At 38.1% G+C, this 12,388-nt stretch overlaps 1 protein-coding gene across 1 annotated transcript in view; it reads left to right on the top strand.

Moving 5' to 3' along the window:
- The window catches only part of RDX (radixin), an 80,165-nt gene extending 68,009 nt beyond the window's left edge, over nt 1-12,156 (top strand). Inside the window, exons 11-14 of the mRNA XM_067562821.1 lie at nt 6,332-6,492; nt 8,039-8,131; nt 8,497-8,754; nt 9,781-12,156. Coding sequence (XP_067418922.1) covers nt 6,332-6,492; nt 8,039-8,131; nt 8,497-8,754; nt 9,781-9,945 — 677 coding nt within the window. The 3' untranslated portion in view covers nt 9,946-12,156. The remainder of the gene's footprint in view (nt 1-6,331; nt 6,493-8,038; nt 8,132-8,496; nt 8,755-9,780) is intronic.
- Nucleotides 12,157-12,388: the final 232 nt, after the last annotated feature.

Genomic DNA, 12,388 nt, shown 5'->3' with positions numbered 1-12,388 from the left:
CCTGGACAATTACCTCCTCAGGGTCTGATTGCTACAGGAGGCACACTGAGCCACTGAAGACACGGTACTTGTGTTCACGGAGCAAGGTCTCCAAATCAATTCCGAGAAATCGACCCTTGTACCAATCCAATGTCTGGAGTTCATAGGAGCCAACCTAGATTCCCTACAGGCCAAAGTCTTTCTTCCCCAGGACTAGTTCATATCCTTGGTATCGCTTATAGACACAGCTTAACACAGACCTCAAGTGTCAGCCAGAATCTGCCTCCAAATCCTGGGGCATATGACATCCAGCACTGTGGTGGTTCCACACGCCAGGCTCCCCATGTGATGCTATGGATGTGGTTCAGCTCGATGTGCAAGCCAAACAGTGGCAGTTTGCAAAAACCTTTGTCACTGCTGCCCCAAGGTCAAAGAATCCCTCAACTGGTGGAGAATCCTGGCCAGCACTGGAAAAGGGACTTCCTTTCTTTAGATGCTGCCGTCGGCACTTCTCACTACTGACACATCCCTCATGGGACACAGGGTGCATCTCAACAACCTAAAAGTACAAGGAAAATAATCACCTTCGGAAATACCCTTACATATCGATCTCCTAGAGTTCAGAGAGGTCATGAATGCCTGTACTCATTTCCTACCGCACATAACAAAGATCCTTATGGATAACATAGCTTACATCATGTTGTTGTTCATCCTTTGAGTTCAAAGATGACCATGACATCACTGATTGGTTTGGTTTTTCTGAACACGAGTGGCTGATCAGGCCAATTTGAGCTTGAACTGTCCATGGTGCACTGAACAAGATATGCTGCTATGGGTTATTTGTTTAACAGTGGACATGCTGCTGTTATGAGATTTATGCTGTTGGCACTTCTGCTCTGCCTTAGTAGTTCTCCTCTGTTCATAGACTGTGGCTCCACTATGGATGAGACTTCACGAGGTACAACAATCCTGAGTGAAATCTTCCCAAAACTTTGGATCAATGTTGAAATGCCTCAAGGATAACTTTAGGGAATCTTTGAAATGTTTCTTCTGGCCACCCTGAGAGAGCATTCCCTCCTTTATTAGTTCACCGTAAAAGATCTTATTTAGCAATCGCTCATCTGACATTCTGGTGACATAGCCTGCCCATCTCATCTGTGATTTCATCAGCAGTGTATGGATGGTTGGAATACTTGCCCATATGAGAACCTCAACATCTGGGACCTTGTCTTGCTATCTTATCTCATCCGTTTCCTCAGATTGCCCATGTGATAGTGATTCAGCTTCATAACATGGCATCTGTACACCGCCCAGGCCTCATGCATACATCAAAGTTGGCAACATGATGGCTTTGTAGACCTTCAGTTTTGTTTAACTAATGCCTCTGCGCTCCCACACATTGCCTGTAGTCTGCCAAAAGCCACACTTGCTTTGGCAATTCTGGCGTTGGTTTCATCATTGATGTGAATTGCACATGACAGTGTACTGCTGAGGTAAGTGAATTTGTCCACTGGAGGATTTAGCAATTCACTGTGATAGTAAGCTTTATATAAGGCTTCCAGGTGCAGGATGTTACATCACTTCTGTCTTCCAGGTGCAGGATGTTACATCACTTCTGTCTTCTTGATGTTGATTGTGAGACCAAAATTGTCACAAGTTGAAGAGAAATAGTCTATACTCCGCTGCATGTCAGACTCAGATTTGGCATTCAGGGAACAGTCATCAGCAAACAGAAGATCACGAACAGTCACTTCTTGTACCTTCGTCTTTGCCTGTAGTCTCCTTAGTTTAAAAAGTTTGGCATCAGCCCAGTATCTGATGCCAGTCCCAGTGTCACAGTCATGAAAGGCATCTGCAAGCATGGCAGAAAACATCATACTGAAGAGGGTTGGGGCCAACATACAGCTCTGCCTGACTCCATTGGTCAGCTTGGCAGCCGAGTACACGGAGTCTCTAAAGGATGCCCAAGTTTCCTCAATGTTACTGGAGTTTGCATCAGTTGTTACAAGTTGGTTGCATGGTTCTTCAACAAAAGCCTGTTTCACATTCTCCCATTTCAATTTTGGAGATATTAAGCTTTCTGGGTGCTTTTTTACCTTGTGGTCATCTTCTAGGATGTATCCGGATATTTAGCTTGGAGACTATGAGCCTGTGATCAGTCCAGCATTCTGCACTTCTCATGACCTTTGTCACTCTTAACATCCTGTCTTTTCTCCTGATGATGAAGTAGTCCAATGAGATGTCAGTGCTTGGAGCATGAATGCATCCAAAGCATCTTGTTACTGTCTGACAGGCAGAAAACTGTATTGGTGATGAGGAAGTCCTGTTCAGCGCATTTCCTCAGCAGGAGGAACCTGTTGCTGTTACATTTCCCGAAGCCATTTTTTTCTGATCACACCTGGCCATGCCTGGTAATCTGCACCAACTCCAGCACAGAAGTCACCAAGGATGATGAGCTTGTCTGCCTTTGGCACGTCTCAATAAGAGACTCCAGATCTTCATAAAATTTGTCCGCATCGAGGTTGGTCATGGTGGGTTTATAGGCACTTATAATAGTTGCACATCTTTTCCCAAACAGTGGGAGTCTCATTAGTACGAGTTTATCATACACAGCCTTTGGGAAATTCATAAGGTTGCTGACTAGCTGTGTTTTGATGGCACACCCAACACCTGCTTCACATCACTTTTCTTTAGTACGTCCACTCCAGAAGAAGGTATAGCCAGCTCCTTTTTTCACTAAGTCATCCTCCTTCAGCTAGGTGAGTTTCACTCAGGGCTGCTATCTGGATGTTACATCTGGCCAGTTTTCTACCAACTGAAAGCTGTTCTTCTCTCTGGTGTATCTGCTATTATGTAGTCCATTAATGTGTGCACATACCAAGCACTAATGGTGAATGGTGTCACCTTTGTCTCTTTTTATTTTTATTAGCTTGCATGTACTATATCAATTGCTGGAGGAGATCCAGATCATCCTTCCTGTGCTCGGAATTAATGAAGCTGTGGAATTGGTGCCTTACTCACAATGTCATCCTATCTGCAGCTTACCTTCCAGGCGCACAGAACGTAGTAGCGGACAATTTCAGCCACACATTCTTACACGATGACGAGTGGGAACGATGTGTTCACACCAGTCTTTTAGTCTAGCCAATCCAGGTTTCCCCCAACCCTATGTCCAAGGTCCCAGGCTCATTTTCTCTCTTCTTTCCCTACCCCAGGTCTGATTCTTGTCCCTTCCGGATTCAGTTTGCACAGCTTCCTCCATCATGGTGTCTGGGCCCAGCTAAGGGAGCATTGGGAGTACAGGGAATACAATCTCCATGCTTTCAGTTCCAGTGACAAACTGGCCCGAAGCAGCCAAGAGCAGCAATTGCAGGGGAAGTCCTGCTTTGCCCCTGGATCCTTAGGCTGAAACATGAGCAGTGGGGTTGGAATCTTTGGAGAATTGAATTGTGAAGCTATAGTAATTCTCTGCTGAGCGTGTGCAAGCTGCAATTTTCAAGGACTTATATCTTGGCCATATTTGGGTGAAAGTTGACTAGAATGGCAAATTACACATCCCTGACAAAACAGCCAACTCCTAGACAGCCAAGTCCCTGCTCCAAGGCATGGGAACTCTAGAACTTCTCATATAAAAGGGGTCACAGGAATTTTTTAACATGGCCCCTAACCTCGTTCTCTGAAATGGCTGAACCATTTTGGCTGAAACTCTCCAAAGTCTTCAGCCTTAAGCAGACACTATTGGGAAATTTTGTTCAAACAGTTAAAATTTGGCAAAGATACATGCAACTGACAACAAAATCATATAAAGGGAAGCATCAGGCACCTTAATAATAGGCAGTGCTGCTATCCCCCCTGTAATTTCATGATCATTTATTGAATGGTCTTATTGCAAGAAGTGCACATGTGTGTGTATAAGGGCATAGGAACATTACATTTTAGAGGTGAATTATGTGACTGAAAATGATTTTGAATTGAAGCACTGTAAAACTAAAACTTTTTTTTGGAATTTCATAGTATAAAAGCACTTAGATTTGTACTATAGTAGATTTTTAAAAATTAGATAACCTGTTAATAACAAATTAGTTAGAAATAAGTTTAGTTTGGAAACATTGCACCAAACTATCTTGCTTCTGTTCTATTATTATTCCCAGTGGCTATACATTTTCTTTTAAAACATCGATTCTTCATAATCCTTAAATGATTGGATACTAAAACTCTCATTCAGATAGGTCAGATAATAAAAATAGTAATAAATATTTATTTATAGTAATCTACCATAAAGGAAAGAAAATAGAAAGGAGAAACTGATTAAGAAGTTAACTAAAGAAAAGTGAGAGAGGAACTATACAAATAATGAAGTATAGGTCCTCACTTCACACTTCCCCAATGCCAGCGAGTCATGTCAAGTTCCAATAACCTTCTAAAACAATACATTCGTTTTTATTTTTAGAATATTTTTAATATATGAAATAAAATGTTCACATATTACTAATTTTTGCATGTTTTTTTATTTTGGTTTAAGTGATCATGTACATACAGCAATTTCTGCTATATATATATGCTATATCTCAATCTTTTCTAGCTGGAACTGTAATTTTTGGTCATTTGCACAAAAGCATCTTTGTGTTTGATAGAATACATTTTTAAATATCTTATTTTTGAAATTGGTTTAAAAATACATAACTATTTTGGAGTTTCTTAGTAACTTGCTGCTCCATATTTTCTAAATGATGTAAATCCCTATTCTTCATATTGCTTGTCTGCCAAATCACAAGAGACATTACCGCCAACTCTACCACATGTACAATGATTGTCAGTATTTTATCTTGCCAACTAAGACAAGAAGGAGTCCTATAAATTTTATGGAATTTTAAAATGTGCATTTTCAGTTCCCTTTAAGTACAAAGATTAGGCACACTTTCTGTTTGTGTAAATTCCTGCCTTTTTCAATATTGGCGATCCAAGATTTCTTGAGATTTCCCTTTCAGTATGTTCACTGCCTTCCACGCAAAATAGTGGTATGTTTGTTTCAGAACTGCCTGTCTGTCCTGAGAGATCTGGAGGCAAATGGGGCTGACTTATCCAAAAGTGGATGGAGTACAAAATATTTTTAACTCTTACTACAAGATGTGTCCGAAATAACGGTCTTTCATAGAAGGCTGTTAAAATATTCTGCTGAATTAAAGGGATTGGCAAATTCAGTTATCAATTTCTTTGTATTTCACTCCTATAACAATTCTACCCTCCTGCTCACAACATTTTGATAAGCTGGCAGTTAAATGACTTTTAAAACAATACATCTCTTTTATTAAAATTGTCCCAGTTACTCCCTTTGGAGTTAACTGACATTCTTTGGCTTATCTGGATAGTAAATTAATTTCTTGCAGAGAAGCAATATCACATTTTTTTGGATCTAATGCTCATAAAATATCTTTTTCAATGTGAGAAAAACTGACACTAGTCACATTTAGAGAGACTATATAATTTGACTTAATTTAGTCATACTGAAAATCAAGATTGTATAACTTTCTTGAAAGTTCAATATAGCTCTATTGAGCTTATTTCCTAAGAAGGAAATGAGAAAGCCCATTCCAATATGAAAAATAGAAATTCACAAATGTAACATAAAAGGAAAAGGCAAAACTAATTACAGATGCCCAAATTAAACCCAGACACTCAGACCATGGTGATGAAATAGTATAATTACTTTATGCTACAAAGTGCATATTTAAGACACTGTTTTCCAAGGACTTGCTCCCTGAACCTTACTGCTCTTAGTTTGTAGCAGTAGAGATGCATAGTTAAAGTGGTCAGCAGATTCCTCTGTTGTGGGTAAGGAATGTTTTCACCCATTTTAGTGGGATATAATGGCTTTTGTCTTATCTTTGGTATTAAAATGGTTATGTGAAATGCAATAACACAGTATTTAACATATACTCTTTTCCTTTCCAAAGAAATGAAGGTATTTTGAAGCCTTATTTTATTAATAGGGAGATAAAAAATTTTCAGAGGGCTTCTGAAAATCAAATCCTTAGTGAAGAATAGTTAAAGATAATGGCCAAGACTTTAAAAATCAGGAGCCTAACTTTAGGCACCTTAAAATGTGTCCTGAATGTCAAAAGTTCCGAATGCTCAGCAGTTCCCATTGACTTTAATCAGGTCACTTATTTAGGTCTTGAATATGGACTTTAGGAGCCTAACTTTAGTCACCCTAAAATCTTGACCAACTTTTTAAATAATTTACGGTTTGGGTAATTTGTTGACTTCATAGAGAATATAAAATTTGACACATTTATATTTATCAGTGTAAAACCCAACTAACAGTGTCTTTTGAAAACCTTCCTTTGGACAGAGCTGGAAGAACAGACAAGAAAAGCTCTAGACCTGGATCAAGAACGAAAGCGAGCAAAAGAGGAAGCAGAACGCCTAGAAAAAGAACGTCGAGCTGCAGAAGAGGCTAAAGCTGCTCTAGCCAAACAGGCTGCTGATCAGATGAAGAATCAGGAGCAGCTAGTAAGCAGTTAAAATCAAGCTACACTTATTTAAACAAGTTGAAAATGTAATCTTTTCAGGGTTTGACGATTACCTTTTGTTGAAAGAAACAGATACTCTTCCCTATTGGAACATAGGTACCTGTAAGTTACGTTGGCCATTAGATTCCAACTTTGATAAGCAGATTGTTATTTTTTTTTACATAAGTGACAATCACAATAGTTTGACCTTTTCATTATTAATAATAAATTTAAAATGTCAACAACTACATGAGTTTTATATTGAAATATGTTACTCATAGCATATAGTAACATCCTCTGTAGGTTTTCCCACAGCCAGTTCTACCAGCCATTGCAGTTCTTTAGTGTCTGGGAGCATGCTTTGCTCGATTGTTCGTTATGGGACTATTCTACACTAATATACTTGTATAATTTAAAGAAAATGTACATTAAAATTTCAGGGTGGAGTTTTCAGAAGCATTCAATATTATCCTAATTCTGGGCTTCCACCAAAATCAACCATAAAATTCCTAGTGAGTTCAGCGGAAGCAGAGTTGGTCAGTGCTGCACACTTTTGAAAATCCTACTCATAATGTAGAAATAATTATTCATAACAATAGCTAAAATTACCTAGATAGGTGGCGTACATCAGCATACTCTGCTCTCATAGAGATCATTATTGAGAGGTTGCTAGAAGATGACTATCTCCCATTCTATCGCCACCCACAGCAGAAGATAAGATTTGTGGGGTGAAGACAGGGAATCTGTTAGTAGTATGTTTCCCTCACAGATACACATCCTATGTAGCCCCTCTGAAACAAACCCTCCTCCTAATAGTTTCAGGTTCATCTGGTTGAGAACCAGAATGGCTTCCCTTAGTTTCTTTCACTGTAAGATGGCAAGCCATCTTCATCCCATTGGGAGGCTGATCTTTCTTTTAAATGGAAAGAAATGAAGCTTAAGAAAATATTATATTTGGTGAATATAGCTATGTAAGTTTTTTCCCTTTTCCATCACTTAGGGTAGAAAGTAAGAAAATATAGTAGACTGATTCTGGGCCCTGGCCTCTACATGTTGTACCATAAAGGCACTGTAGTTGTCCAGGAAGAATTCCTCAGTGTAGGATCATCCCTACTCTGGCCCCGTGCAGTCCCAATCTGTAACAGACAGGTCTGAGGGTGAGAAGGAGGGTTACCATAGTTCTGAGATTCTGGGCTGTGGTGCCAGCCTGTAAGTAGCCCAGGTATGGCTGCTGTGAATTTGAGGAGCTCCTGGAGTTGTTCTAATTCATGCCTATGGCCATGGCAGCCCCCAGCCAGCTCAGAATCTGGGGACATGCAAAGGTCCCTTAAGGCCTCTTCACTAGGCCATGCTTCCTGTGAAGCGCAGCATAGAATATGTCTCATAACTTATTTATGTTTAAAAGTTCTATTTTAAAAGGTAGAAAAGTGCTTGATCTCATAGTTAATTCTAGCTCAATGTGTAGCAAAGGCTTTGCCTCTTCTACTGCAGAGCCAAAAATGGGTATCATATTAACCTTCCTACTTGCTTAATTCTGTCATTTTTAGGCAGCAGAACTTGCTGAATTCACTGCCAAGATTGCACTTCTAGAGGAGGCCAAGAAGAAGAAGGAAGAGGAAGCCTCAGAATGGCAGCACAAAGTAATAAACTCTTAACTGTATTAAGTTGAGATGCACAATTCCCATTTAAATGTGCTTGTCTCCCTTAGGCTCCTTTGAAAATCCTGCTCCAAAAGAGCTAGTTCTCCAACATCTTCAAAGCATAAAAAATACCTATTTAATTAATCTCAGAATATTGAGTGATAAATCAATATGGAGAAAAATACTTTCTCATCAAAATTCCTGTACACTCCGGCTTATATCTTCACAGGTTTCAGTCTATAAATGACTCTGATAGTGTGCAGAAGGAATGGTTATTACCATATATGTAGACATTTAAATTATTTTCTGTTTAATTCTTTGAAGATGAAACTATATAAATGCTAAGTAGTAGTATTATTGTTTAGGCTTTTGCAGCCCAAGAGGATTTGGAAAAGACCAAAGAAGAACTGAAGACTGTAATGTCTGCTCCTCCTCCTCCTCCTCCACCACTACCACCACCACCACCAGTTATTCCTCCAACAGAGAATGAGCATGATGAACATGATGAGAACAATGCTGAAGCTAGTGCAGAACTGTCTTCAGATGGTGTCATGAACCACAGAAGTGAGGAAGAACGGATAACAGAGACACAGAAAAATGAACGTGTTAAGCAACAGCTCCAGGTAATGAAGGTTTGTGGTAGCTTTAATGGTATAATTAAGCCTTTAGGTTTTCATTCCTTAATTATTGAAAATCTCGTGTATTTAAGCAGCACTTTTAAGTGAAACTGTAATGTGTAGTTTGCTTGGCATATTTTATCACTTACTAGATTTGTAACTAAACTGCACAAAACTGAGCAAATAGGAAGACGTGGAGTAGAGTAACACACTGAAGGTGTGTAGTTTAAAGAGTGTACGTATAAGTGTGATGCTGCATTACCACAAATATTTACTATCAAATATTAAAAATTTAAATTAATCTGTAGTACACTATAATCTTTAAAATGTAATCCTTTAATTTCTGAACCAAAAATTGTACAGTACAAACTAGTGTTTTGTTTAGTGAACAGTATTTGAGTTTCTTAGCAGTAACTCACAATATCTATAAATGTAAAAAGCAAAAAAACCGTAAACCTGTTAGGACAAAATTTTAATCTCCATTCAAACGGTGAGACTCTAGAAGGTAATGTTTCATTTATTCTATCTTTTTTTAAAAAGTGATTGTTCTGTCATTGGACTATTTACTAATACAACATAAGGGTACCATTTTTCTATGAAGACTCCAAAACCGTTGTGAGCTCCATTTCTTCTCAGTATCACCAACAAGCAATATTTTCTCAATTTTTTATATATCCTCCTGCTGTGCTGGTCATAATACTCAAGCAGAGAAGTAAACAGCTGCAACCTATTAGTTAAGTAGAAAATAGAGTAAATTGCAGTCCTAGCTCTTACTAGAATTCTCCTCTTGGATGCTAGAATGTGAAGAACTTTTGTCTCCAGGTTTGTTATCCCCTCAGTCTGCGTGATGTATCTAACAGCTTCAGCACAGTCAAATATTTTCACTTCTTTCTTGAGCAGAGCAGGAAGCATTCCTGTGGTTGGCGTTCTGCAAATCCCTGTCCAAGACTGTCGATCAGATGTTGTCAGGAAATCCTAAATCTTAGTACTGAGTAGTGAAAATGTTGAAACTCAAATATTTTATTCCCACAGGCACTAAGTTCTGAGTTGGCCCAAGCCAGAGATGAAACCAAGAAAACACAAAATGATGTTCTCCATGCTGAGAATGTTAAAGCAGGCCGTGATAAGTACAAGACTCTTCGACAAATCCGACAAGGCAATACAAAGCAACGTATTGATGAGTTTGAGGCAATGTGAGAGCTGTTATTTTGCATATATGTTTCTCATAAAGCTGAACCACCAGCAGAGGGAAAAGCAGGCCTTTGCAGATTTGAAGATTGCACCCCACTTTGCCAAAGCACTTAGACCAGTTTGACTATGGTGGTAAAAAGACGAATTAAGGGGAAGCCATTCAACAATAAGGCAGTCTGTCATTTTTGGGGGGGACAGAGAGGAAAATGGAGGCAGAAGGTTTCCATTTTCTTGCATTTAATTTTTCATTTTCATTGTTTTTGCCACTTGTTCTCTTGAAGACTGGCGCTTACTATATCATGACAGGCAAGTGTGTATATGTATTGCCTAAACACCGAGTCAGAAAGAACATTTGATCTGAACCTAAAACCAATCGGTACCATTTCAGTGTGATGCAGTTTGAAATTACATTTTTCCATGTAGCCACATCTCTTTAGGAGTTTGATATTGCTGACTTTATCACTTTTTTCACTGATCTGAAATCTTTGGGTGTTTCATGTCCTGTCATCATTGATGGTTTTCTTTGCCTACCTGTTCACAAAGGTCTAGATGGCAGGTAGTAGGTTCCAGCAGAGATTTTCAAATGGAACACTATCTGTGGGTAGCAGTTGTCTGCGATTGACTTGAATAAGTATTGCTTTATCAATTTACATGTGTAGAAATGTTCTAATAATGCAAAGAAAAAAAGCAAAATACAAAAACCTTGTATCCTGTTTTTTTGTGATTATTTTAATTGCAATAAGGAAAACCTGGACCTTTCTGGCAAGGGAGCATATGAAAACATCAGTCCCAGGGAGGGGACAGTATCCTACCTCACTACTATATACATGATGACTGGTCTTTCAAACACCATGTAAAACTGAGTGTGTAAATTGACTTTCACCTTATGGTGATACTATAGAAAGAGAGGAATCTTTATTCTTAAGATTTTGTTTTACTTCAGGATGGATTTATAGTGCTGAATACTGTTTAACTGCCTTTTTGTTGAGTTAAATTGTAAAAGCATATGATGTACATTGAAACTGTAACCTGTCACTGGTATTCTATCTTATGGGAGGGGTGTGGAATGTGTGGACTTAGTGTGTTTATGGGTTTTCTCTATACCAAATGAAAATTCCTATAATGGGGGGAGAAGGGGGATTGTAGCTTCAATTCTCAGTGATGCCAGTGTGTAATTGTGATAGTATCTGATGTCTGATCATTGTTGCTCAGTTGTCTCAAACTCTTGAAAAGGAGATTTAAACAAGAGAAAATTTTTAATTTTAGAGAGTCAAATAATTCATAGAAAGTCAGTCTTTTAAGAAACTATTTTATAACTAACGTGAACTGCAATTATTCTTTATTTTATAGTATCCTAGTTAATGTCTAGGAGAGAAAAGTCCTGCTTTCTCTGAGGGTGGTTCAGCAATCTTCCATTTGGTATTATGCACTCATAAATTTACACTTATCTACTAAAATATGCCATTTTATTAAACATTTTTTCATGCACAATAGGTTCACATTATTTATGAACAGTTCAAATGAGCTTTTTTGATTTTGCTGAGTTAAAGGCAGACTATGTGGGATGATATCATGAAAGGGGTATAAAGTTGCATTAATATATTTTGGGTTGTGGGGCTAAAAATAGCTGGTTAACCTTGAAAAGATTGGTTGCAAGTGTTGTGCACATGCTTCAAAACACTGGTTGGTGGAAGTTTAGTTTTTCTACTTGTAGTGCACTGAAACAACAGTTTCTCTATCTCAGCTTCTTGTATTGAAGCATGAGCATCTGAATTTCCAAAGTGTTAGAACAATTTGCCATAGCAGGTGAAATACTGTACTTCCAATGGGTTTTTATGGTTTTTCCTGAAATGTGTGCACTAACATTACTACATCAGTGTATTAGTGTTGAAAAATACCAGTTAAATTTGCTGTTCATAAATCTACAATATATAGATTAGAATTAAAATGGATCTAATCCATTTATAAAGCTGTATGAATTTTTCTAAACCAGGAATAATTATTTGAAACGTGGATTTTCACAATGAATGGAGTGGTTATTACCAATAGTTGGGAACACTTATTGATGCAGAATACATTTAATGAGTACTCGGTGAAGTAAATTTCAACATGCTTTTCCCTTAGCATCATGTTTTGTGTTGTACAATTAAGCTACAATTACATCTATTATTTTGGATAACATTAATTGGTTAACAATAAAGAGATACAGTTAATTTCTCTGAGGTCCACTGTTGTTATTTAATATATATATGCCAATATAGATCATTGAATATTTCTGCAAAGGGTTAATATTACTTTTTAGAAACATGGGAAACACAATGAATAAGACCTATAGTCTAGGTGCTTTTTTGTGGCATCTCTAATCATGGTGACTATGGTAAGTATCTTATATTCAATAAAAGCCAATGACTGATGTCTCAGGGAAATAAAACCCGCACAATGCACCTAA

This window comes from Emydura macquarii, unplaced genomic scaffold (genome assembly GCF_026122565.2).
Source record: "Emydura macquarii macquarii isolate MOO-44397 ecotype Brisbane River unplaced genomic scaffold, CSIRO-AGI_Emac_v2 contig_2473, whole genome shotgun sequence".
NCBI lineage: Eukaryota > Metazoa > Chordata > Testudines > Chelidae > Emydura > Emydura macquarii.
The sequence above is the reverse complement of the archived record's forward strand: the minus strand, read 5'-3'. Positions and strand labels throughout refer to the sequence as shown.